The sequence below is a fragment of the Perca fluviatilis genome, chromosome 4, assembly GCF_010015445.1.
Source record: "Perca fluviatilis chromosome 4, GENO_Pfluv_1.0, whole genome shotgun sequence".
NCBI lineage: Eukaryota > Metazoa > Chordata > Actinopteri > Perciformes > Percidae > Perca > Perca fluviatilis.
Genome location: NC_053115.1, coordinates 9,906,524 through 9,933,896, shown reverse-complemented (window position 1 = coordinate 9,933,896; position 27,373 = coordinate 9,906,524). Strand labels below are relative to the sequence as shown.

At 40.1% G+C, this 27,373-nt stretch overlaps 3 protein-coding genes across 3 annotated transcripts in view; 2 read left to right on the top strand and 1 right to left on the bottom strand.

Annotated features, from left to right (window-relative positions):
- Positions 1–1,438: 1,438 nt before the first annotated feature.
- Positions 1,439–6,871, top strand: LOC120557909 (interferon-induced GTP-binding protein Mx). Its single transcript, XM_039798608.1, has 12 exons — positions 1,439–1,781; positions 2,284–2,421; positions 2,538–2,692; positions 3,286–3,424; positions 3,509–3,707; positions 3,822–3,900; positions 3,992–4,114; positions 4,253–4,394; positions 4,469–4,627; positions 4,742–4,818; positions 5,591–5,863; positions 5,973–6,871. The coding sequence occupies exons 1-12, from the start codon at positions 1,595–1,597 to the stop codon at positions 6,195–6,197; spliced, it is 1,896 nt and encodes a 631-aa protein (XP_039654542.1). The 5' UTR covers positions 1,439–1,594; the 3' UTR covers positions 6,198–6,871.
- A 543-nt stretch (positions 6,872–7,414) lies between these two features.
- Positions 7,415–12,816, bottom strand: thoc7 (THO complex 7). The gene is made up of 8 exons (XM_039798609.1): positions 12,717–12,816; positions 12,323–12,443; positions 12,086–12,213; positions 9,794–9,880; positions 8,156–8,213; positions 7,972–8,038; positions 7,798–7,867; positions 7,415–7,600 (listed from the first exon to the last, which is right to left on the bottom strand). Exons 1-8 carry the CDS (start codon positions 12,733–12,735, stop codon positions 7,539–7,541), a joined length of 612 nt encoding a protein of 203 aa, XP_039654543.1. The 5' UTR covers positions 12,736–12,816; the 3' UTR covers positions 7,415–7,538.
- A 1,137-nt stretch (positions 12,817–13,953) lies between these two features.
- LOC120557475 (ataxin-7) overlaps positions 13,954–27,373 on the top strand; it is a 31,765-nt gene continuing 18,345 nt past the window's right edge. The window contains exons 1-4 of the mRNA XM_039797832.1: positions 13,954–14,108; positions 15,441–15,538; positions 21,423–21,635; positions 21,830–21,898. Of these exons, the coding sequence (XP_039653766.1) occupies positions 21,431–21,635; positions 21,830–21,898 (274 nt within the window). The 5' untranslated portion in view covers positions 13,954–14,108; positions 15,441–15,538; positions 21,423–21,430. The remainder of the gene's footprint in view (positions 14,109–15,440; positions 15,539–21,422; positions 21,636–21,829; positions 21,899–27,373) is intronic.

Genomic DNA, 27,373 nt, shown 5'->3' with positions numbered 1-27,373 from the left:
GGTGGTTTGCCTTGTGTATTAAAGCCAAAGTTACTTCCTGTGCACACTAAACAACTGATGAAGGTGTTTGGATGAACACTGAAATGTCTTATATTTTATATTTTTTAATCCAGTGTTTTTAAATTAAAGCTTTGTTGAAGTCACAATGTTGACAATTTCACTTTATGAGGTTTTTTAACATTAATATGAGTTCCCCCAGCCTGCCTATGGTCCACCAGTGGCTAGAAATGATGATGATATGTGTAAACTGAGCCCTGGGTATCCTGCTCTGCCTTTGAGAAAATGAAAGCTCAGATGGGCCGATGTGGAATCTGCCCCTTATGAGGTCAAAAGGAGCAAGGTTACCTCCCCTTTCTTTGCTTTGCCCGCCCAGAAGATTTGGCCCACCCAGGAGAAAGAGAGAGACATCATGGCTTTCAAATGAGCAAAGTGGCAGTTGGTCAAGGCCACACCCCCACCCTCCACCTTGCCCCTCTCTCTTCCTCAATAGCATTTAAAGTTCCCATGACATGGTGCTCTTTGGTTGCTTTTATATAGACCTTAGTGGTCCCCTAATAGTGTATCCGAAGTCTCTTTCCCGAAATTCTGCCTTGGTGCAGAATTACAGTCACTAGAGCCAGTCCCACAATGAGCTTTCCTTAGGATGTGCCATTTCTGTGTCTGTAGCTATTGAGGAGGAGAGAGGGGGTGAAATGTTCATGCCATGGGACCTTTAAAGCTTCGGTCCTGAGGAAAGCTGAGATATGAGCTTACTTCGTGTGATTATAGCGCCTTATAGTGGTCAAAAGTCACCAATTTTTTGAGCCTCCTCCTAATTGGGTCATGAGTCCAAGTATTGAGATTGGTTTTAATACGTGAAAGTATAGTAAACTTTTTACTGTACGGTTCTATGGGGTGCCATCATAGACAGTATATAATAGACTCCCATGGCAGAGGAAATATGTGTAATAATAAGGAAAGGTAGAATCACTAATGGCTGGCTTGGCCCTATTAGCACAGAAGGGGCAGAGACATGATCTGAAAAAAATGTGGATTTTATTTGAGGAGATTAAACAGATAGCGAATTTGACTGCTGAGAAAGAAAAGCATAAAGGTTAAATGAAATGCAGACATATTTCATTAAAAGATTTTTACAGTTAAAAAATAGTTTCTTTATAAATTAAGAACACCTTTAGGGGTTCAACAAACTAAGATGCAAGTGGGCTGAGGCTAGAAAATGGTCAGGCAGACTGTAGGCTACTAAGGAGGTTATGTTATTTTTTAATCAAATATAAATCGTAGAATATGTTGCTCAAACAATAACTCACTGCAGTCATAACATAGGATTGGTATAGTTCACCTGCCTACAGGAACTGACTATGAAAGTCAAGGAAAAAAACAAGAAAGAAAGCCAAGGAAACGAAAGCTAAGTTAACTTTCATTTCCTTTTACCGCTGCATCCTATCCGCAGTTGGCATCCGTCACGTCACACTTAAGTCACGGCATTCGAGCATCTGCAATTGTCGCTCCGCTCGGTTTCAGTGAATAGGACTTTTTTGCGGTTGAATTCCTAATTTAAACACAATTTCTTTCCAGATAACAATAAGTCATCACCATGAACACTCTGAACCAACAGTATGAGGAGAAGGTGCGTCCCTGCATCGACCTCATCGACTCTCTTCGCTCTCTGGGTGTAGAGAAGGACTTGGCGCTGCCAGCTATCGCCGTGATTGGAGACCAAAGCTCGGGGAAGAGCTCCGTGTTGGAGGCGCTGTCAGGGGTGGCTCTGCCAAGAGGAAGTGGTAAGTTACAGTCACTGAGACAAAAAAAAGTATTTCCATAGGAAAGGATAGGCCTACTTAAGGTTCATTATTCTCCTGTCGACTTTTCTAATTATAGCTGAGTCAGCATGTAGCCATGGGCATCATTCCTACTCTGCCTGTCTATTCTCCAGTCTACATGTAGGTGCTTTGCTAATGTCAGCATGCTAACATGCTCACAGTGGCTCACACTATTTAGCAGGTATAGTGTGTTCATCATGTGTACATAAAGCCACACTACAGAAATGTCCCTGTTTACATTTGGGTCATGGATTTTGCCAAGACAATTAAGACATTGGTGTTCGACTTCTCTACCATATTTATTATGTCTGGAATATGTTTTGAAGATGAAGAAGATTGACCCAACTTTATAAAGATGATATCTAAGTGTTTTCTAAGAGTGCCAACTAGCTTTTCATCATTTCACCGAGCACAGTGGATTTCACTTTCTCCCCTCATCATAATTCACTCTTCATTAATTCAGGCATTGTGACAAGATGTCCTCTCGAACTGAAGATGAAGCGAAGGCGAGAAGGAGAGGAGTGGTACGGAAAGATAAGCTACCAGGACTGTGAGAAAGAGATAGAAGACCCCGCAGATGTGGAGAAAAAGATTAGAGACGGTACAGTATTACATATCACCATCAAAAGCCAAGTATTGATGGAGCCTATTTTTAGGCTTTAGTGTTCAGCACTTTCATCCTTTGTACTCATTTTACATCATGTCTTCTCTCTCCAGCTCAGGACGAAATGGCCGGGGTTGGGGTGGGGATCAGTGATGACCTCATCAGTCTGGAGATCGCCTCTCCTGATGTTCCAGACCTGACGCTCATTGACCTGCCCGGCATCGCCAGGGTGGCTGTAAAGGGACAACCAGAGAACATTGGAGACCAGGTATGCTAGTTCAGTCCCCCAAGCCCACTGTCAACAGTTTTTATCAGGGCAATGTCTTGGGTAGAAAGTTGTTCCAAAGATAATAATAAACAAATAAATAAAAAGTTGACAGTGAGGTTTATGGATTATAGCAAGGCTGTAGACTTTGGTCCTGTAATTTTTTACTCGATATACACTTAAGTGGAATAGTGATTTGGTAGTGATTTGGGGTGGCAGTAGCTCAGTCAGTATAGGAGGTTGGGTTGGGAACCAGAGTGTTGCTGGTTCATGTCTCCATACGGACCAAAGTATGGTGGTGGACTGATAGCTGGAGAGGTGCCAGTTCACATCCTGGGCACTGCCAAGGTGCTCTTGAGCAAGGCACCGATTGGCACCCCCATCTGCTCAGGGCGCCTTTCCATGAGCAGCTCCCTCACTCTGACATCTCTCCATTAGTGCATGTATAGGTACTGAGCATGTGTGTGTAATTCAAGCCTGTGTGTAATAACAACAGAGTGAAAACATTGTAATTTCCCCTTGCGGATTAATAAAGTATACATTATTACATTATTATAGTTTATAACTTGATGTATGATATGAATACATTCTTTCAGATAAAGAGACTGATCCAGAAGTTCATCAAAAGACAAGAAACCATCAGCTTGGTGGTTGTTCCATGCAACGTGGACATAGCAACCACAGAGGCTTTGAAGATGGCACAGGAGGTGGATCCTGATGGGGAGAGGACTCTGGGTAAATAGGGCTGATATTAGAAAAGGACTACTTGCACAAATGACTTAACTATTAGATAGTTCACTGTCTTTCTCTCTCTCTCAGGTATCTTGACCAAGCCCGACCTGGTGGACAAAGGCACAGAAGAGACAGTGGTTGATATTGTCCATAACGAGGTCATCCACCTGAAGAAGGGCTACATGATCGTCCGGTGCAGGGGTCAGAAGGACATCACAGATAAGGTGTCTCTGACCGAAGCAATAGAAAGAGAGAAAGCCTTCTTCAACGATCATGTGCATTTTCAGTAAGTTTATTCTTTTTCCGGTAATTGTAATGAACATTTTCACGGTAAATTATTAATGCTGTGATTTTCTATGTGATATGACATGTACTCAGTAGCCTTTAATTCTTCCCGTAGAACTCTCTACAATGACGGCCACGCTACTGTTCCTAAACTGGCTGAGAAACTCACGCTTGAGCTGGTGCATCACATTGAGGTGAATTCTTACTCCCTCATATTAAGAGTTTACCATACATTTCTTTGCTTACTTTAGTTGTTAAATGTTTCTACCCTTGTGTAATTCACAGAGATCTCTGCCTCGACTGGAAGAGCAGATAGAGGAGAAACTAGCACAGACTCAAGCAGAGCTGGAGAGATACGGCACTGGACCCCCAACGGATGCAGCTGAGAGACTCTTCTTCCTCATTGATGTGAGCTTCCTCATGCTACGTAACATTTACCTGGCAGTAAAGACAAAATGCTCACCACCATGTATGCATTTAAAAAGGTATTACATAAACATAAAACCCCTGTAAACAATTGTTTCTGCTGTCACGTGTGTGCTGCAGAAAGTGACAGCTTTCACTCAGGATGCCATCAGTCTGACTACAGGAGAGGAACTCAAGTGTGGAGACCGGCTCAATGTCTTTTCTACACTCAGAAGAGAGTTTGGGAAGTGGAATGCCCACCTGGACCACTCCGGAGAAAAGTGTGAGTGTATCATTTTGATCTGGTCTACAGATGTCCATCAGCAGGACTCTGAAATATACGTTTGTGTGTTGCAGTTAACAAGAGGATTGAGAGAGAGGTGGAGGAATATGAAGAGAAGTACCGTGGAAGAGAACTGCCGGGCTTCATCAACTACAAGACCTTTGAGATCATGGTGAAGGACCAGCTCAAAGAGCTGGAAGAACCCGCTGTCAAGAAACTCAAGGAAATAGGAGGTATATGTTTGTATAACGTTATTACCTAAATTTTCTTTTCTTACCATACAGCTACCATTGAAGTGCAGGGCACGATCAAGCTGCTACATCTTCTTGTATTTCCATTTCTTCCAGATGCTGTTCGGAAGGTGTTCATACAGCTGGCCATAAGTAGCTTCATTGGATTTCCTAACCTCATTAAAACAGCCAAGGTAGCCATCTTTAATGAGTATATCAAAAAATTGTTTGCCTTCTCCAGGTAGGGAATGAGTCCTTACCCCAAGTGAAGGAGTTCAAGTACCTTGGGGTTTTGTTCGCGAGTGAGGGGACAATGGAGCGGGAGATTGGTCGGAGAATCGGCGCAGCGGGTGCGGTATTACATTCCATCTATCGCACCGTGTGTAACGAAAGAGCGAGAGCGCCAGAAGGCAAAGCTCTCGATCTACCGGTCAGTTTTCGTTCCTACCCTCACCTATGGTCATGAAGGTGGGGTCATGACCGAAAGAACGAGATCCAGGGTACAAGCGGCCGAAATGGGTTTCCTCAGGAGGGTGGCTGGCGTCTCCCTTAGAGATGGGGAAAAAGCTCAGTCATCCGTGAGGAGCTCGAGTAGAGCTGCTGCTCCTTCGCGTCGAAAGAGGAGACAGTTGAGGTGGTTCGGGCATCTGGTAAGGATGCCCCTGGCGCCCCTCCCTCCTAGGGAGGTGTTCCAGGCACGTCCAGCTGGGAGGAGGCCTCGGGGAAGACCCAGGACTAGGTGGAGGGATTATATCTCCAACCTGGCCTGGGAACGCCTTGGGAACCCCCAGTCGGAGCTGGTTAATGTGGCTCGGGAAAGGGAAGTTTGGGGTCCCCTGCTGGAGCTGCTCCCCCCGCGACCCGACACCGGATAAGCGGAAGAAGATGGATGGATGGATGGATCAAAATTTTAAAGTGCATAATGTTTTTCGCAGTGTTCACACTGACCAGAATCTTATTTTCTAGACAAAGATCGAAGCCATCAAGCAACAAAAAGAGTCCACTGCTGAAGCCATGCTGAGAACCCAGTTCAAGATGGAGCTGATTGTTTACTCTCAGGACAGGACATACAGCAGCAGTTTGAGTGACAGGAAAAAAGAGGAGGAAGAGGATGAGGAGGAAGGCAGACGGAGTGGCAGGTCATTAGGCCTACTACATAAAGAAAGGAGTATTGTGTACAGCATGGATAATCATGCAACGCTCCAGGAGCTGATGTTGCACCTTAAATCATACTACAAAGTAAGTTTCAATGGAGAGGGATGATTCATAAACAAAAACAATTCCAGCAAGGTTTAGACCCTCATTCTTCCCTCGTCTGTCAAACTTTACTTTCTTTTTCCTTCTTCAGATTGCCGGCCAGCGTCTGGCTGACCAGATCCCGCTGGTGATCCGCTACCAGATGTTGCAGGAGTCTGCCATCCAGCTGCAGAGGGAGATGCTGCAGATGCTTCAGGATAGAGAGAATTTGGAGTTCTTGCTGAAGGAGGATTGTGACATCGGCAGCCAGAGGGCTGCTTTGCAGAGTCGCCTTAACCGCCTCATGAAGGCCCGCAGATACCTGGTGGAGTTCTAGAGGAGGCCTCCGAGGCCTAACAGCATGAGTTCACTTCACCTTGTTCATTTAGCAAATGCAGTACAATTTCGGTTGCAGGATTGCTATACTAAATGTTTTTTACAGTGTTGATTGTTAATGGACACATTTGCCTTAGATGTAACAGCTAAGTCAAAACAGGTCAGTATGTGGGGGGTCGTTTTAATTGTACTGTAATATGTATTCCAGTTAAAGGAGTTCTGCCTGTTATTTCACACGGCAAAAGCAGATCATAGGAGCACACTATATAGGTTCAATTCCTTCCAGGGAACTTATAGAATTGAAATAGGGAATAGAAAGATTTTATAGTCATTATAGTAAATACAACGCAATTAGGAGCGCTACTCCTGATCAGTGCAATACAAAACAACTGTCAACAAGACAACAACTTAAGCACACAACAGCCAACAACACAGCTCCAAACATACGTGTTTTAATATTATATATTAATATTATAACTTATCTTCCCCAGAAAAGATTATTGACATTGTGCCAATATTTTCATGCTTTGTCATTGTTTCCTACTGATGGCTGGCCATGCACATAGTTAGTGTTTCTTAATCTATAATTACAGACTTAAACATTATTCAAATGCATCTTTTTGTATACATTTTTTCAAATGTATTTGTTTAAATAAAGCAACGGTTCGACTTGAATTGACTGTTTGTCTAATGTGGTTATTCCAACTTGTTTATACAGGCAAGACTACTCAATCTGACAATCTTTTCTCTTAAAATAAATATTGAATTTCTTTTTTTAAGAGTTACATATTCTCAACATGAACAATTACTGACTTTAAAGGAAATGATGGATACTCTACGACTACTACTACTAAACATTGATCAAAAGGAAAATTACTACAATCCTGATTGGTCTTCTTCCAGAACAGTATAGCAGCAGAGGATGTGCAGCAGCTTCATATTACACTACAAATAGAACAGTAATAACCAATTATTTTATATTCTTAAAAATCCATTAAACCACTCTTATTTTAGCTGCCTTCTATCCGTTTGATTGTTGATGGATGTGGTAAAGTGTACATCGAGCTGGCTCATGACTACTCACAAATCGTATCAGTATAAACCTAAGTACTTTAGCTCCCCCTTGTGTTTTTACAGATTAAATATACATATAAGAGATATTCCAACAAAGCACATAAACATAACCACTCTTCCATGATTGAATACATTTTGAATACATTTGAATTTGTGCACAAGTCAAATTTATTCAAAAATACATGTATACAAAAAGTATTTTTAAGCAAAAACAAAATCATTTAAAAGCGGTTCACTTCTATTTATTTCAGTCCGGAGGTCTTCAAATTCATTCCCCATTCTCTGCAGGGCTCTCTTGATTGATGTCGTCATTGTCAGATTTCTCGTCATCTAGGAAAGATTTTAAAAAATTATTAGCAAGGCATAGGTCCCTTTACTTTTACAGAACTTCACAGCTAAACGGATCAATGTTGTTTGTTTTTTTAAACAATGTACAGATCAACAGCTATTGAGAATAAAGAACAGAGGGAGTGAAAGGGAAATCGAAAAACCCAAACAAAGTATGGCAAATGTCAATGTTTACTCACTCTCGAGTGTCTGCTGTAGTTCCTGTATGGTGCTGAGTAGCACATGGAACTGCTTCTTTCTTAATTCCAACTGTGTGGGACAATAAGAACAGAACAATTTTAAATAGAAGACTGCTAATGATTAAAGACATTAGAGTTCCGAATAGAAGAGATGATAAATGTACTTGGATTTACCTTTGCATCTACGTTCTCCTTGGTGCGAGACAGTAACTGGAGTTCTTTGTCAAGCGCCTCCAACTGCCTGTAAGTGACCAAACCAACATTAAGCACATCTTGGATTATCCAAACCAAAAACTGCTCTAACATGTGAAGTACAACAACTCAATATCTGGATGAAACAAATGAGAAGCTGACTCACTTTAGTGTTTCGTGGCGGTCTGGGTGCTGCTGGATAACCTTAGCTAAAGCATCGTACTCTGAAAGGAAAGGAAAAAGGGAAAGTGTGAGCCAAGCAAAAAAATTCAAACTAGCCAACTAACTTTTTCTTTTCTTTTTTTAACCTTTTGTTAAATCAGAAATCTATTGCATCCATTTAAATTTGTCATTTCCATCATGAAATGCATCTGTTATTACTGCTAAAAACTCATTGGATGTCTGAAGGCTGCTGGTAAAAATCATGTGTCTACTGCTTGATTTATAAAATTACACAAATCAGCATGATTCATCATTTGTTTAAACTCAATCCGTGAGCGTCCATTTCATGAATTACAACTGAGTTTGCAGTTGTAATAATAAAATGTAATAACCTGATAGACAAACAGTACCGAGCTCCTCAAAGAAAATATAGTTTCACCCTGTGAACAATTTAGGTTTTTCTGTGTTGATTAATTTGACAATTTGACAGTAAAAAATTAAATTGCTTCTTTAGTCTGATCAACATTTCAAAACCTATATTAAAACCTAGATATATTTAGTTTATTATATATTTACTATATATATATATATATATATATATATATATATATATATATATATATATATATATGCATCATTTGCTAATTGTCTTTAATATATATATATATATATATATATATATATATATATATATATATATATATATATGCATCATTTGCTAATTGTCTTTAATATATATATATATATATATATATATATATATATATATATATATATATATATAAAGACAATTAGCAAATCCTCCCATTAAGAAGCTACTAAATGACAAAATAGAGTAATACATTGTCAGAATAGTTCGCAATTATTGTTTTGCTGATTTGATCTATTAACAGTTGTAACTGTTGAATGTATTGGTTTTACTTAGGGATGCACTGAATCCAGATTTTTGGGGTTTCGGCCGAATACCGAATCCACTAGTTAAGATTCTGCCGAACCCGAACCCTACTACCATCCTCCATTAACAAAGTAAACACATTAATGAAGTAATCAACGTCCACAGTAGTGCATTTTCCATTTTATTTTATATATATATATATATATATATAAAATTTTATATATATATAATAAAAACAACTGGAGACTGTGTAGGAGCTGATATATGGGTCTGATAACATTTTATTTTATTATATATATATATATATATATATATATATATATATATATATATATATATATATATATATATATATATATATATATATATATATATATACACACACACACACACACACACAGAATAGGCAACATTATGCCAGGAAGACAAGTGGGGAAAAACTATTGACTAACACTGTTTGTTCGGTGTAGGGCTAGCAAAGCTGGTAATGGTCATCTGGTTAACACAAGTTTTTAGCTGTGACTGTCTACGGTTGGCCGAAACCGAACCCCATCAAAAAGCCCAATATTCGGCTGAATCTGAACCCTGGATTCGGTGCATCGATAGTTTTACTTGAACATGGTTACACTATAATGCCATCGTTGCCTTAGGTATCTCTCAGTCTATGTAAAACACCACAAGTATTACATCTCTTTTTTTTTGTAAATAATTGCCTAAATCGATCTGGAGCACTGAAAATATTCTTACCTTGCCGATTCTTCCGTATTCTCTTTGCTCGCTGAATTTCTTTTTTGCATTCTGCTATCTTCTCGTGAGCAGACGTGATGTTTTGTTCTGCAACGTAGACAAGATGGTGATAATGTTAACACCTTTATAACACAAACAGACAATAGACTCAATTGAGATGAACTACGCCTCGCCTGTAAAGTGGACGAGAGCAGGCGGGAGCAGCCGGGGGCGGTGACAAAAATCCGCTGTCAAATCGGACAGTTTCCAGCAGTTTCCAGCCGCCTTCAGGCTGAACAGGAAGTGACAGAAACACTGTGGTCCAATTCCGATTTAATAAAATGTTATCAGACCCATATATCAGCTCCTACACAGTCTCCAGTTGTTTTTATTATGACAGAGTAGCTGTCAAAATGCTCTACATGCGATCTGTTGCTGATTTACAGATGATCTGTAATCTGAACGGATTTAGTCTCTCTGACTTCTAAACATCACTATCAGCCACACAACATGTGGTTTGTACAAAATAAGCCTTTAAAAAAATCAGACAAATAATTAAAATCCCTCCAAATCAAAATCAATTAAAAGTTTATATAAAACATCATCATGTTGAGTCTGTTAGATCAGCTGAGAGGCCGCCATTTCCCAGGATGCCCTGGGTCCGCCTGGGTTTTGCAGTCAGTAGGCTCGTTCGAGATGAACTGCGCCTCGCCTGTAAAGTAGACGAGAGCAGGCGGCAGCAGCAGGGGGCGGGGACAAAAATCCGCTCTCAAGTCGGACAGTTTTCCAGCTGACTCCAGCAGCCTTCAGGCTGAACAGGAAGTGACACAAACACTGTGGTCCGTTCGGGTCCGATTCCGATTTAATAAAATGTTATCAGACCCGTATATCAGCTCCTACACAGTCTCCAGTTGGTTTTATTATGACAGAGTAGCTCTCAAAATGCTCTACATGCGATCTGTTGCTGATTTTAATAAACAACAGACTGTAGATGATCCGTAATCTGAACAGATTTAGTCTCTCTCACTTCTAAACATAACTATCAGCCACACAACATGTGTTCTGTACAGAATAAGCTTTTAAATCAGACAAATCGCAGTTAAAATCCCTCCAATTCAAAATCAATAAAAAGTTTATATAAAACGTCATCATGTTGAGTCGATTCTGAACCAATCAGCTGTTTGATCAGCTGAGAGGCCGGCGTTTCCCAGCATGCCCTGGGTCCACCTGCGTCCGCCTGGCTCTTGCAGTTGGTGAAAAGCAACTGCACTACCTGCGTCTCAGAACTGCGGCCGCCTTGGTCTCGTGAGATTATCGTTGCCCACGTGTGCATGACGTCAGAGCAAGTCGGGATCAAGTCGGACACAAATCTAACCGGCATGCAATGGGCGGCGATCACCGGTGATCGATTCTGCGCAGATCTGACTCATCTCGAACGAGCCTATTGTTTTGTGGTGACCCTGGTGGCCCCGTTCTGCTAGTTACCACATAGAATGACGAGAATGCAAGAACATGAGTATTTCTGTTATATACAGTGGCTTGCATAAGTTTACACACCCATGCTAAAGTTGACTAAAAAGAGGAATAAAAAAAATAAATAAAAAAAAAAAACATTCTGGAAATTGATCTTAATGCCTTAATTAAAAAAAAAAATGGAAAAATACAACCTTTAAGGACACCAATTTTCTTTCTGTGAATGAATAATGTATAGTAAATAAATACCCCTATGTTAAATTCCCATAGAAGCAGGCAGATTTTTATTTTTAAGGCCAGTTATTTCATGGATCCAGGATAATATGCATCCTGATAAAGTTCCCATGGCCTTTGGAATTAAAATAGCCCCACATCATCACATACCCTTCACCATACCTAGAGATTGGCATGGTTTTATTTCAGATAGCCTAATAGCTGGTTTGATTTGCATTGAGAGATGATTTTATGGAAAGTACCCCATGCCAATCTCTAGGTATGGTGAAGGGTATGTGATGATGTGGGGGGGCTATTTTAATTCCAAAGGTCAAGGGAACTTTATCAGGATGCATAATATCCTGGATCCATGAAATAACTGGCCTTTAAAAATAAAAATCTGCCTGCCTCTATGGGAATTTAATATAAGGGTGTGTATACTATGCATATTTATACTATGTATATTTAGTCAACTTTAGCATGGGTGTGTAAACTTATGTAAGCCACTATAAAAGAATATACAGACTACAGGTTGTCAACACTTACACTTTGTGTGCGTTATTAAATAAAAGGGGGCCTGGGTTGTAAATAGTCAGAGCCAGTGTCAGCAAAATCCCTATACCCTACCTATGTTAGTGTAGATTTTCTCATAATTTTCCATTTCACGCAGATTCATGTCATAAACCATCAACGTCTTCCCCATGGAGAATTCACACTGGGCCAGTGTGCCCATCATCCTTTGATACTGTGTGAACCTGGACAGAATTAGAAAACTGTTAATGACTCAAAGCAAGATCTTCACCACACTTTTATAGAAATTCTTGGTGACAAGGTCCGAGGCTGGGGTCTGTTGGGCTCACGTACCCTTCCTCTGGGGTCCCAGTCGAGTTGCACCATTTGGTGAAACTCTTAAGCAGCACATTGATTCGGCGATCATCTCCAGCTCCGTCCCCGTCAATAAGAAGACGTTTCCGAATAACTTCATCTGGAATAGGGGCGAAAGCGGGAATCAAACAACCTTTCAGATACTGCTGAAAAATTCAAGAGCCGTTGAGCTATCTGTGAGCTAACGTTAGCTAGCTAACATGGCTACTGTAGAGCCGTTTTGAAAGCAAGCTGCTTCTACGTGTAACATTGGTTCGTTTTTGACAGTACGCCTGGATACATATGGATACTTTAAGAGCTTCGGCACACATTTCAATTTGTGTCTTTTGCCAGAGAGATGAAATAAATGAATTGAAACGTTAACGTTACTTACCATCTGTAACAGCACCCATGTCTGTGTCGAGCTAGATAAACTTTATTGAACAGCAGGAAGTGAACAAAGCAGACGGCGATGATTGGCCACAGAGGAGAGCACAGTGTGAATTGAAAGTTTTTTTTAAAAGCTTTATTCAAGAAGAAATCCTTATACCTTGTTACTCACAAGTCATTTATTAAATGGACTAAATACTATAATTTAATTAATTTCTGCCATTCAAAAGCAGGGATAGCTTCTATTTCAAAGTATAACTACAGACAAAAAAATAACCCAGATCTGCATCTGCATTGACACTAAAATGCTAAAATGTAGCCTTCACTGGAGGGTCAAAGTAAGGCCTTTTGTTAAACAAATTCAGCAAAAGGGGCTGCAGTTGTGATAATCCTAAAGTGAGTCTATACTATTTCACTTTAGGAAGTACAGGACAAGATGTGTAGAAAGTGAAAGCTTTAAGCACTGCTTTACCTCACCTTAGAATTAGCACTTGACTTTAAGGTACAACTAAGGCCATGATGAGAGCATTTACTAGTACTATTATTAGTTGCATTTTGTTTTCTGAAGGTTTCCTGGAGCACTTTTACTAAAATCCACAATTCCTTTAAATTTTTCCAGTTGTGAGCTTCTCCTCCATTATAAAACCAAACATGAAGGTTCAGTTATATTACAATTCGGTGTCCTTGTCAAACAATTTAAGTTCAGGAATAAATACACTGAGAAAATGCTTCTTCTTTTTTTTAGGCCACAAAAATCACACCTGTAATCCACAGCAATTCGAACAGTTATATTGTACATATTTGTTATGGTGTCTTTTATATATTTCTATTTTAATGTTTATATTCCATATGTATGTTCTTAATTGTTGCAGTACTTTGATCTATTGTTTATTGTCTATTCTATTTCCATATGTTTATTGTATGCACCAAACACACCAAGGCAAATTCCATTCCTAAGTGAAAACTTACTTTGGCAATAGCTCTTGTTCTGATTGCGATTCTGATTAAACATTTTCAAGCACATCTCTCACAGAATAAATTCTATGTAGTAACTTATGACACCTGCTCGACCTTGTTTTTTAATACCGTGCTCATTACAAATGTCCCAAGTTTTATGGCATTGTTTTTCATTTAAGATAACAGACCAAAAACACTGATGGAGAAGCTGCTTTGACCATTGTGGCTTATCAAAGTGAGCGTGCGTGCGGGCGCAGTGACGTCTCTGTCCCAGAATGCAGTCTGGTAAACAGACATGGAAGCACCAGGTGAAGACCTCCACAGAGGCTGAGCACTGCACTCGCTCTTTCCAACCGTCTTCTGTCTATTTCGCCTAGTGCATCCACTTGATATAGATCTGCTTGGTGTCACGTTTACGCCTACAGCCTCCAGAGGCTTGGTAAGAGTGAATTTGTTGTCGATCCGTGACGACTGCTAATGACTTCTGCTGTCTGGTTAAGCTCCTGCCAGCTTCCTCGCTAACGCTAGTCATGGCTGGCTACAGGCTTCAACTAGCAGGCTAATGTAGCCGCCACTGCTCTCTAGTAACGTTTGCACCAGTCACAGACCCACACTAAACGGTGCCTGTTTTCATGACATAACTCCTGATAGACATTGTGTCTTTTTTCACATGTCGTATTTACGATTAACGTTTACATTGTCTTTTCCATTTAAAAAAAAAAGTTAATACGTGTGTAGTAGAGGGGGAAGCAACGCTAGCCAGTAAAAGTGCTTGCTCTTGCTGGTCTCTGCTAGCTAATGTCAGCTAGCTAACAGAGTTGTTCTGTCAAGTTGTGCACCTAACCTACTTGTCAATGACAAGTACTTAGTTTCTGAATAAATTACATCATTATATCTTTTGTCAATCATGGCCTTTGATATACTGTCTTTGTAGAGCCCAAACCACGATTGGATTCATACTGACATGTTTATGTTGTAATATAGAAGACTATTTGGAAGAACAATGTTACAGTGTTGATACGTTCACTCTGATGTCAGTAATAGTTAGTGTATGTAGAAATGTGTAACTGTCTGGGTGACTTTTCAGTATGATCTTGTGCTTACTCTCAGTGGAATTGTATCTTGATAATATGATCATATGTTATGGTTGTGCAAAATTAGTTCATTTACCCATTTTATTTCTATGATTTTACTAATACACTTTGTTTAAACTGAGCACTTTCATACAAAGGAATTTCTAGTCCTTATAGCATATTTCTAAATTATTAAAATTTAAAAACTATTCACTAACTTAAGAAATGAAGCCGAGTTTGGAATTATAAGTTGATTTGCTCCTGCGCTTTAATATGCTACAGCAAAAATATTTAATAGGCAACAGCGAAAGCTTTGACAAACAACTTTTGAGTTATTATGCAAATTTAAACAAATCTAAAGTAAGTTGTAATGTATACACAACTGTTGAAATTGTATGGTTTTGTGTTTGCTATGGTTTTGCATTTGCTACCTCTTTGAATATATTACAATGTGTCTTGCATCAGTTAAGACAACTAAAACAATCAGAAAAGGACACAATCTCAAACAAGTGTTTAAATGGGGCTGGAGGGGGTGGTTAGGGATGGCGTAACATGGATTGTATTAGAGCATATTGAAGAAGTCCACCACAAGGCCCAGTGTTATCTTTCCTATAATTTCATATCAAGAAACAGCAGAACAAAGAACCTGATACTGACTCGTCTTCTCTGCATTCTTGTCTGTGTGTGTGTGTCTCCAGACTTCCTCTCCAGTGTGTGTGGCGGCCAACAATCACCAAAACTGATGAGGATCGTCTGATTGAGTTAAAATAACTTCCTTTTTTCTTATTTTGCCAAGGTAAGATCTCACAGGTACTCATTATTCTACATTCTATTGACAGTAACATGTTTTCTATAGCTGGACAATAATCACAAGTAGTCGTATAGCTTACAGATGTCTACAGTAGTCGCTTACTTAAAACATATTGGAGTTCAGTATAGCAAATAATAATAGTAATTGTTTTTCAGGGGGCCCACTTACTTTTGAATTGCTTCAGGCTAATTTAAACACATACACAACTTGTTTTGTTTGTTTCTAAAGTAAAATTTTAGCTGCTCCACAGTGATGGTCGGGGCCGAGCATTTTGAGCAGGAAAAGAAAAAGGCGGTAGATGTAGAAGAGGAGAAAAATGTCAAATAAACTAAGATTCTGTCAGCAGAAGTGCCAAACAGGTACATTCCTGCTTATCCATTGAGTAGGCCCAAGAAACAGGCCTAATGTTTAAGTGAGGGTTGGTGAGTAGGGGATTTGAACTTGTAACCTCTTGCTCTGAAAACCAGTATCAACCTCGTTGAGCTACAGCTCCTCTAAGAAACCATGTGTCTCCCCCCCAATGCCAGAGTACACAGTGGCATGTTAAGCTATGAGACAAACTAATGATCTGATCATTTCAGACAGGTGTGTTGATGCTGATAAACATCTAAAACACGCAGGGAAGGTGTCCAAAGCACAATGGCTGATTTATGTATAAGATGTAATACTGGGGTCTTGAACTCGAAAGCTTTCGGTCTGAAGGCAAGAGCTGATGCAGGATTTTAAAACACAAAATCTGAGAATTTGTGTACTTTGTCTAGTAAGATCTGTAATTTATTTTATTAAGAGAATCCGGGTCAATGAAATTGCAATGCAAATGCAAGATTTTAAAATACTGTCAAAAATCAATGAATCACTAGTAAATTCTTTGAATGTGTGTTCTTTGTCCTGACAACATATAGATGCCTGTAATTTATATTGAATGATAAGAATTGTATGATCATTTGCAACACCAAGGGCTTGAACTCAGGTGCGCAGGTGCTGATCTCAGCGAGCTACTATCTGGGTGATGACACAAGTGGCCTCACAACATCTAGTAGACAAGGGGCAGGATTGTAGCCTCGTTAGACCGTCCTGATCTCGCGAGCTCCAGTTTTCTACTCGCAGATCAGTCTGGCATCTTGAGATAGAGAAAATTTGGAGCCGTTCGCCAAACGACCGACCAATCAGCGTTGGTTTTGAAGCAGGTTTAGGTGTGACACAACAAGAAGCGACTGTCAGTCTAAACAACATGGCGGCTTCCACGGATGAGATGAGCGTAGCTATCGCGCAAGTTTTATCCGAATTAGAAAGTATTCCTTCGTTGAAAGAAGAGCAAAAAACAGCACTGGAGGCTTTTCTTGAAGGAAAAGATGTTTTTGATCTTCTCCCGACTGGTTTCGGCAAGAGCTTGATCTGATTGGTTGATTTGGCCTGTCTATCACCAACATAGGTGGTGATAGACAGATGGTTTATCCAATCAGCTAACCAGTATTTTCGCCCCTTCCTAAAAGTTCTCCGACGGAAAGTTCCCAGATGGATATGCCGAGCAAATGCAAAGCAATCCATCTGGCGGAGTCAGGTTAGCAGGATTGCATTAAAATGCAGAATTTTAAACTACTGTCAAAAAGGTATTTCTCACTAGAAAATTCTGAGAATGTGTGTACTTGGTTTGGACATCATAGAGATGCCTGTAATTTATTTTCACAAATGTTAAAATATTCATTATATTCTGTTTTTGTTGCGGCTACAGCAACAGTGTGTTGCTTATTGAGGCTATAGTTTCTACTGGTGCTGTATTGGGTTGCATGTATTGAAGGTGAGGTACAGTGTTTGTTTATACAACCTGTTTTTTTATACTATAAATATTACAGATACCTTTTTAAATATATGTAACCCAATACAACAACACCAACTCAGCAAACATCTAGCACTACACAAAGACAGAATGTAATTACAGACTTTTGTATTGGACTGCCTAATATTTGACAGGGGTCTTTATTTTGTTATTAATTAGTATATTATCAGAAGATCTCACAAAAATGCCTTGTGTGAGATTACAGTGCATGTCTAAAAGGGGCTATTGAGGAAATACTGTCATTTGAAAGTTTGCAATGGTTTAAAAAAAAAAAAAAAAAAAAATACACTTCTGGTCCCGTCCCAGACTGGACTAGTATTAAGGCATCAATATATTTTAGTTTTTTAATGATTATTTTTTGGGCCCTTTTTGCCTTTAATTGTAACCCGGCTGCTGCAGTAAGGACTGAGCCTTGGCACATGGGACGCCCGGGTTGTTCACCTGGTTGAGCGTGCGCCCCAAGGCATCAATATGTCTTAAATGTTTTGCTAGTGTAGGCAATTAATGGACTGGCAATTAGGGCTAGGGGTAATTAAATCTCAGTTGTTATAAAATAGTTCCTAAATAAATGTTTCAAATGCTTTTATTCCTGTAGTAATCTATGCTTTATAGCATATATAGGCTAGTCGCGATGTGTATCTTTATTCCTGTGTTGTCATTAAGAGGCCGAGTTTGTAGGAATATTGATCTGCATCAGAGCATGTGAGGGGAGCGTGAGGATTTTGGATGGAGTGCAAATGGTATGTTTTAAAAAGTTGGAGTGTGGTTTTCTCTCCTGCTCCATCCCGCAAAGTGAAAAGTGACCTAAGCACCGCCGGCATCCGGCTAGCTTTTTGCCGGCGGCTGAATGAGGAGCTCCAGGCACTGCCATGGAGGGAGGGCAGGCATGTTCATCTGATAAATACAACGCAGCGGGGGAAATTAACAGCTCTGTGAGGTTTAGTGGACTTTTTGGACCCTCCACTCCGCTGACATGCATTTGACAGGCATGCATTCACTATTGAAACACAGACAGACAGGCTACTGTACACTGTTTATTGACCGTAACACACTTTCAAGAATTAATACAAAACCGCAGTGATAAGCTTGACTCTGTGGTGGACGTGACTCCATCACCGCGGTAATGTGGTAATCTCGACAGCCCTACTACTAATGAAAGAAGGCACGGCTAGCCTTCAAAAAAGCCATAGGCTACCAAAAAAATTTCATCCACTGGGTTTTATAATTTGTGGCAGTGACTAAACAGGTAAGTTACACATTACAGCGAAATAATATTTGCTATGCATGCCTCTTAAATAATACTGTTAATGTGTTGTGCCATTGTGGGAAATCTACATGTTGATATGTAGAGTATAATGTGCTGACACACTGTTTGCTGAACGTAATGCAAATTTTATCTGTAGTGTTTTTTCAAAAGAACAAGGGCACTAAAAGTTGAAATCTATTTTCACGTGGTGTCACCCTCAAACAACAGCAACAACTTGTTAGGCCTGCTCACCCAGTTGTTGTAGGTATCCATATAAATATTAAAGAAGTACAGTGAAATTGTATTGATCAACCAGGTAACCTTAATGTAATATACTGTATTCTACTCAGGTTTAAGCCTGTGTGCCAGTTTTAGATTTGTTGGATTTGTTGGCCCTTCCGGAAACCTATGAATAATGTCAAAGTCAGATGTCAGACGCTAAGTCCATGTTTTTCTACAGTTTGACCATTTCAACAGTTCTTAAAGTAGCCAGTTTACATTGGAAAGGCTGCATTTTCAAACGCAACAACCTCATAAGGTACATAAGTCTTAGTCAAAAGTGGAGTCTGGAGTGTTCATATCTTTTGGAACACTTTGATACAATGGATCAATTTGTGAATGAGGCGTATGCATGTGCAATAAATATAATAAAGTAAATAAAACCTGTAAGACACTGGCAACAGCTTCAGGAAAAACTTATTAATTTGTATTTCTTTGTTTGTCTTAAGACTAAGCCAAGTTTTGAACTATACACTTGAAATTAGCAACAGACATGCCATAGGTACATGCCAAATGGGAATACATTCATCTTTTCTGCCATTTATTAGGAGGATTTTTTTCATTTGATATCAGAAAAAAACAGGGTAGAAGGCTGTTTGAACTGGCCTTGTTTTTATGTCAAACTTACACATGGCTCTGTATTAACAATTTTTGATTTGAGATTGATTTTAAAATAGGTGGACATAAGATGAAGATAAGATAAGATGTTTGTGCCTTTTTTTAAGTCAGTGAGTGTATTACTTTGAAGAATCAACAGTCTCTATACTAGAGTGCGGATCGGGCCATATTTTTCTGTCCGAGCCCGACAGGCATTAAGATATTTCTGTGCGAGCTCGACCCAGTTAAAATCTCATTTTTTTCCTCATACTAATGACACATGTACGTTTGTAGGAAGGCATTCGGAAATGTCAACAGATGAGCGCATCAGCGCACACGGGGCAACAAGCGCACGATAATACAAGTTATATAAACACTAAATTAGATCTATAACAGACTTTTCAGAAGTGTAAAGACAGACTTATCCACAGCCAAGTTGTCTTTACTTTCACTTTCAAAATGAAATGTTTGTGTACTACCCCAATGATGCAGATATTCAACTGACAAAAGCTGCCAAGCAAGAAAACAAGAAATGGAGGCTAGATGTCTTGCCACAGACAACATTTAGTATAGAGGATGGATAAGGCATTGAACATTTTAATGTTCAATGCCTTATTGCGCTGATGTGACCGAGCCCGACCCGAAGCCAAACATAATTTCTAAATATCTGTCTGAGCCCGGCCTGGCCCGTTGGGTACCGCCGGGTCCCGACGGGCTCGGTTCGTGTATCCATCCTCTATACTAAATGTTGTCTGTGGCAAGACATCTAGCCTCCATTTCTTGTTTTCTTGCTTGGCAGCTTTTGTCAGTTGAATATCTGCATCATTGGGGTAGTACACAAACATTTCATTTTGAAAGTGAAAGTAAAGACAACTTGGCTGTGGATAAGTCTGTCTTTACACTTCTGAAAAGTCTGTTATAGATCTAATTTAGTGTTTATATAACTTGTGTAAAACTACTACATATTGCTGTGTAATCAGAGTGAAACAGAGCGTATGCATGTGTATGTCATATTTAAAGTGCACATATTATGCTTTTTGGCTTTTCCCCTTTCCTTTATTGTGTTATATATCTTTTTTTGTGCACGTTATAGGTTTACAAAGTGCAAAAGCACAAAGTTCACCTCAAAGGCACTTACCATCCCCAGCAGAAAACACTGTTCACAAACTGCTCCAAACAGCTCTATTGTAGTCCAGCCTTTACTTCCGTGACGAACGTGCGTCACTTTGTTTAACACATTATAATGCTCACCTAGCTGCTAGCATGGCACGCCCTCATACTCTGCTTCTGACTGGCTAGTAGTCCTTACCTAGGTACTGCGCATGTGCGACTCCCAACAAAGATTGAACAGTGTGTTGCCTCACTCTGCAGCTAAAACAGAGAGCTCAACACACAGGGTGAAAAGAGGAGCTGCAGCAATGTGCAGTACAACAAAAATATAGTGGTGTTTTTTGAAAATTAAACCATGTAAACCGTTTCTGATATAACCTCTAAATACAATTATGAACCTGAAAATGAGCAAAATATGAGCACTTTAATAGTTAACCACGAAGCCAAGTTGTTGGGCATTGCATGTAGCCTATAATAATATATAATGTTTTTTTTTTAAATTTATTTTATTAGTTTATTTGTCAGGGACCATGCACAGTTCAAGCCCTGTACCAGAGTTAGCTATACAGAAAGCTAACTAGCCAGGGACCCATAACCCCTCGGATGAACTGCCAGACAATTCAGTATATTTTGTATAAGCTTTGTGCTTGTTGCTTGTCAAGTGACCACACACAGATATGTTCTTCTTTTTTTGAGGGGCGGGTGCGGTGAAACAACACGCGTTTGCCCGTGTCAATCAGTGAAAAAGTCCTCCTATCCCGAACGCGACCAATGCTGACTCTCGTGTTGTTACATTGTAGCGGAAAGAATGTCGGAAAGGGCCGAGGATGACGTCAGGGGGGAGCAGCGCCGAGCGGCCAGGCAGCAGCTGAAGCAGCAGCAGATCCAGCGGAGAGAAGGCTCCACAGCAATGGCGACTGTTGCGGAGCGGAGATCCTTGCCTAGTCCAGAAATAATGCTGGGACAGCCTTGGAGCAACTGGGTCGACGCCGCCAAACTCCACGGCAATGACGGTGAGTTCCCCAGCGTCCCGAATGTGCGCGAGGGAGCGAGGTAGAGCGCGACAGTTGCCAGTCCTGTCCGTTTTTTGGCCGATTGCATGCAGTTTTTGGTGGAATATGAAGAAACGCTACTGGTAGCAACAGCACGAGCAGGCAAGCAAGTGCAACTATTTATTTGTCTATGTGTCGGATCGCCTCGTTTTCAGGTGCTGAATCGGAGGAAAGTTTCAAAGACTTCGGGAAAAATCGAGAAGCCATGCGTTTGTGCAGAGAAGGTGAGTGTTTTTTTTCTTCTTCTCTTGGGCCAAAGGTGTATTTTGGTTCTGGAGGTTTGCACACATAGACACACACATAACACATTGATTCAAACACTTTACACGCGTCGTTTGGCCAACATGTAAACCTACTGTATATCATGCCCTTCATGGATTGACTGGACAACCAACCGGATACAATAAGTGAAACATGTGTCTGTTATTCCAGTGGCAGTTGACATTTACATCTGTCCCTAAAATAACTTAACTGTTAACAACTTAGACTCGCTGTACTTGGGTATAGGCCCAAACAGTAAAAACAATGCCATTTTCTGTTTGGGGAATGCACTCAATGGACTTTATTGTTCATTATCCATATTTCTGCCATTTTACATATGCAACCATCCACCATATTTCACGTGTCTCTTAAAACAACAAGGTTTGTTGCTTTAAGAATTTTAAGGTTTTGAACATGTAGAAAGTTAATTAGTAGAAACGTGTGTGGTTTTTCAATACAAGAACCCCAAATGGAAATGTCACTGTTGGAAACAGCGATTGGGACTTTTGGTTAAATGCCCTCTCTTAAGTCATAGTTTTATTTAAATGGCATGCAGTTACGATATGGCTTGCTCCTATTTCACCAGCTAGCTACTTCAATGCAAAATAACTAACAGTAATGTTTTTGTCACCACATAGTTTGACAAATACATGCTAAATTTAGGATAACTTTTTAATGTATTTTGAAGCACTTGCTCACTAACCAGCATGTCATGTAAATTATTCAGGCCTGATAAATGTAAACTTTATAAGTCTGCCATCACCATTAATAACAAAAAATAGGATCCTGATTATGATCCTGCTAGTAACTATGATCTCAGGCTATGGCAGGATTTCTCTCTGAAGCTGAAACATATTGTAGGTTTCTCCTAATTTAACGGGCAATAACGGGAAAGATTCAGTCATTGGTGGCACAATAAAGAGAGAGGACATCATTTGACATAGGCTAGGTAATAAAACCCACAGTGTCAGAAACGCGCATCATCTGGCTTCTGAGCCATAGAGTGATGTTTCAGGGCAGTTTGAGCTAAACAATCACCTTCTTTATCATTAGCTTATTTGCTCTGCTGGCAGGCCTGGATTTAGAATGAACCTCACTCAAAAGGTAAATTGGTATAACAATAAACTGGCATCTTGTTTACCAATAAATCAACAATCGTGCACCATTTTCCAGTAAGAAAATCACTAAGACATCAGAATAAGCAAGTTGACAGGATGAGTTGAAAACCTGTTCATTTAAATCAGAATTTAATGAAATAATGATCAGTAAATTTGTGTGATACAGTGATTGTAGTTTCAAACTTAGCTTAAAGCCATAGTGCGTAGTTTCTGTCTCTCCCATAGTGAATTGTAAATAATGACAACAATTCTGTCGGTGCATCCACATGACACAAGCCTTCCGTGATCGCGCTTCACCCCCTACCCTCCTCCACACAGTTGCTAGTAGCCAAAGAGGACACGGTGGATTAAAAAACATGATGGACTCTTCAGAACAGGCCATTATCTTTACTTGAGTTTCTACACGCGAAAGTTGCAGGACGACGACACCAATTTCTAAACACAGCCATGCTGAGAAATACAGAGTGAGTTTTGTGGAGCCGATAGTTACGTTGATACAAAGCTAATTAAGACTGACGTTTATTATTACAAAAAAGTTACACACTACAGCTTTAATGAAGTTTAATGAAAGGTATGGGGCGGTCATCGCATCTACTAGGACATCTACTAGGACATCTACTAGGACATCTACTAGGACTCCAAGATTTACATTTCTCCTTTTCTTTGAACTAAGTGTAGAGTGAAAATAAATGTCCTCTGTTTTCTGTTCCGACAATGTATTTGTGTGTGTATAAAATGGCGCTAATTAAGCAAAAACCTCAAGGATCATCTTCTGACACTCAATTTAATTCTACAACCAACAGAGAAGCGATCACTGCGGTGTGAATTATTGTTACTGAATTTGACAGTTTTCAGGCTTTGGTGATTTCTAATATAGAACACATTTTGGAGGCACACGTGTGTTGGAGTGTTTCTGTCTGAAGTTATATATTCCTCAGTGAGGAATGACCATCAGAAAAGATGGCACATTTCACTTTGGTTGCATGATTTTGGCCCACACGTATGTTGTCATCAGTGTGTCCAGATTTAGTCTTTTTTTATTTTTTATTTTATTTTGTTCACGTGTTGCTGAAAAGGAAAGGGTCAATTGCAGACTACTTGACAGGGCACTTATCTAATGTTGCATTTGCATTGGTCAACAGTGTGGTCTGTGTGCATACCTTAAGAACATTGCACAATGTCAACAGCATGTCAGAGAGGCTCCCAATAACAAGAAAAATAGAGCTTTCATATTTCATACATACTATTTAAAATAGTGTGAAATACATTGCACTGCAGACACTGAGATGGTGGCTCACCTAAAGAGATGTTGTCTGCTTTGTGCTAAAGAAACGCTGCTTATAAGTGGATGAGATGTGTGTATCTCTAGGTCAGAAAAAGGATTTTCACAGGACGGCAGAGAGACTGAATGGTTTGGCCACTTGATCATGCAGCAGCGTCTGTTAGTGTTGGTTGTTTGTGTCATGGGGCTGATCAACACATGCTGCTCGCAGCAGAAGTATGTGTTCATAGAATGTTATTTTGTGTGTATGTGTGTGTGTCTAGTAGGGGTATTACAAGTGCATGACTACCTCTCCGCCATGACTCACCACCAGATTCCTCCTGTGGTGTAACTGACATTCGAAAACCCATTCTAATACACACAGATGATTAACACATTGTAAAAATGTATGGCCAATAATGATAAATCCACTCATCGTCTGCCTTGCTTTTTGTACATTTTTCAGTGGCACTGTCACAGTCAGGGAAGCTGGGAAATGTAGTGCCAGTGTCAGCCACAGGTCAGATTCAGCCAGCTTGTGTTCTGCTCAGAGGCAGGCAGAGCTGCTACTGTTCCACCTAGATCATTCATCACTGCCATGGATGAGGATGCTGAGATTAACTGGACTCTTCATTCTCTCACTCTGTCTTGTGCTCACAGGCTCCCTTTCTCTTCCTCCAGCGCAGGTCCTCTGCTCACTCTCGCTTTGTCTTGCTGACGCCTCGGCCTGATTCTCTGCTCTCTTTTTCTGTTTTTTTTCCTCCACGCTCCTTTCTTGGCTTCACTTGGTCATTCTGTCTCCTCTTTCTCCTCCACGGTGACTTCCTTTCTCTCTCTATCCTTTTTCGTCTCCTCCTTGCACAAGAAGAAAATGGAGATTGAGGATTGGTTAGACACAGTGGCGTTGGACCACTTTTCAAGTCAGGCCATTTCAGCGGTACAGTTCAGTCGGTGCCAGTGCGTTGAATGCAGAGTGAGGAGGCGATCTAGCCAGGCTCCTTTTTTTTTCTTCTTTTTTTTAATAGTTGAGCAATCCGTTTTGAAAAACACTCCAAGTGAACAACAGCAGCAGTTTGGGAATGAGTTTTCGTTTGACCTCGCTATTGATCCAGCAAGGAAATGCGGTTGGCCTGTTGGACTCCACAGCTCTTGGCCTGTTTCAGTAAAGGATCTGAGAGAAGGTGGAGTTTTAAAGGAACACGCCGACTTATTGGGATTTTAGCTTATTCACCATATCCCCCAGAGTTAGATAAGTCCATACGTACCCTTCTTCTCTCCATGCGTGTCGTAACTCTGTCTGACGCCCCCGCTGCTAGCCTAGCTTAGCCCAGATCCTGGAGGTGTCCGGCTCCAACTAGCCTACTGCTCCCAATAAGTGACAAAACAACGCCAACATTTTCCTATTTACATGTTGTGATTTGTATAATCACAGCGTGTACAAATAACGTTACATGAGACCCATCCATCTTCTAACCGTATACATACTGAGAACTATATTCTCAGAAAGGCGAAGCACTGCTACTCTCTGCTCTTCACCACGGGGCTTCTCAGGTGCTGCAAGCAAATCACTCCGCCCAAGTAGCAGAAGTAGCAGTGCTTCGCCTTTCTGAGAATATAGTTCCCAGTATGTATAGGGTTAAAAGATGGTTGTGTCTCCTGTGACGTTATTTGTACACGCTAGGGGGCGAGGCTAGCGGTCGGGGCTTCAGACAGTTACGACACGCACAGAGATGAGAAGGGTATGTATGGACTTATCTAACTCTGGGGGATACGGTGAATAAACTAAAGTCCCAATAAGTTGGCGTGTTCCTTTTTAATGGAGAATACTGGAAATGGGAAGTCATTGGGGAGAGAGAGAAAAAAAAAAAAAAAAAAAAAAAAAAAAAAAAAAAAAAAAAAAAAAAAAAAAAAAAAAAAAAAAAAAAAAAAAAAAAAAAAAAAAAAAAAAAAAAAAAAAAAAGAGAGAGAAACACTAGCTGAGAGTTGGAGCAGGGTTTCCTGCAGCACTTTGCAGTTAAGGCACCGTCAAAAAAAAGAAGTATATGAGCGATATCCACCGCGTTACTCGGCGTCCTGTTTTCTCCCTTTCATTCCAAACCACACAGCTGACAACCTGCAGGTGGAGGCGGTGGAGACAGGCTCGGACATACACGGCGCTGTGGACTTGTGAGTCTCGCAAGCGGTTTCAGGAAAGCGGCTGCATGTGTCCGACAATGCACAGAACATTAACGGTACAAGCCTACAGCTGTCCGTGGACACAGAGTGCGGAAAGTAAGAACAGAACTATTTTGGTACAAACATTTACTCGCCATGTGGCAGATAGATAGATAGATAGATAGATAGATAGATAGATAGATAGATAGATAGATAGATAGATAGATAGAATTGATTGATTTAATTTATTAATTATATTATTTAAATTTAATATTTAGTGTTAAATAATTGTTAAATGTAGTACAGAGTCTTGTAGTCTATCGCACAAACACTTGAGGAATCCTGCAAACATTTAACAGCCAGTAGGCTATGAATTGCCTGGGAGAACATACGTGTCACAAACGGCAATTCCACAACTGTACATCAGTGTGAAAGACAACATACTAAAGAGATCAAAGACATAATGTCTTCCAGTTCCAGTGTTAAATATTCTTTAGAACTGAAAGTTTATTGATCTTTGAAAAGGTGTACCTGCATTATTATGCCATTATCATTATATTAGATGAAAATGGTCTCTCAACGACAATATTATCGTTTATCGCAATAATTTGTGGGACAATTTATCGTCAAGCAAAATTTGTTATCGTGACAGGCCTAGTGCTTCCCTACTAAAGTTATATATAATTGACATGCCTTTGTCCATTAAGTGAAGACATTTGCCTTTCTTTCCTTGGCAGACACCAGCCACTGTGAAAATAAGTCTTTTTGCGCCACTGTTAAAGGAGACCCTTAGCAGAGTGGCTTCAGACAATTGACACACATTAAGTAGCATCAGGCTTGTCAATTCATCCACACAAGACTGCTGCTAATCTCCCTGAGAGGGAGTCGCGCCAGGTAGGCCCTTT

Bases quoted from the DNA above. Each gene is read 5' to 3' on its own strand.
- LOC120557909 (XM_039798608.1), top strand. From the start codon at position 1,595: ATGAACACTCTGAACCAACAGTATGAGGAGAAGGTGCGTCCCTGCATC. The intron at 3,425-3,508 runs GTAAATAGGGCT...TCTCTCTCTCAG, and splicing joins TGATGGGGAGAGGACTCTGG to GTATCTTGACCAAGCCCGAC. The intron at 4,819-5,590 runs GTAGCCATCTTT...CTTATTTTCTAG, and splicing joins ACCTCATTAAAACAGCCAAG to ACAAAGATCGAAGCCATCAA.
- thoc7 (XM_039798609.1), bottom strand. The intron at 8,214-9,793 runs GTAAGAATATTT...CTTTCCTTTCAG, and splicing joins AATACGGAAGAATCGGCAAG to AGTACGATGCTTTAGCTAAG. The intron at 7,601-7,797 runs GTGAGTAAACAT...AATCTTTCCTAG, and splicing joins ACTACAGCAGACACTCGAGA to ATGACGAGAAATCTGACAAT.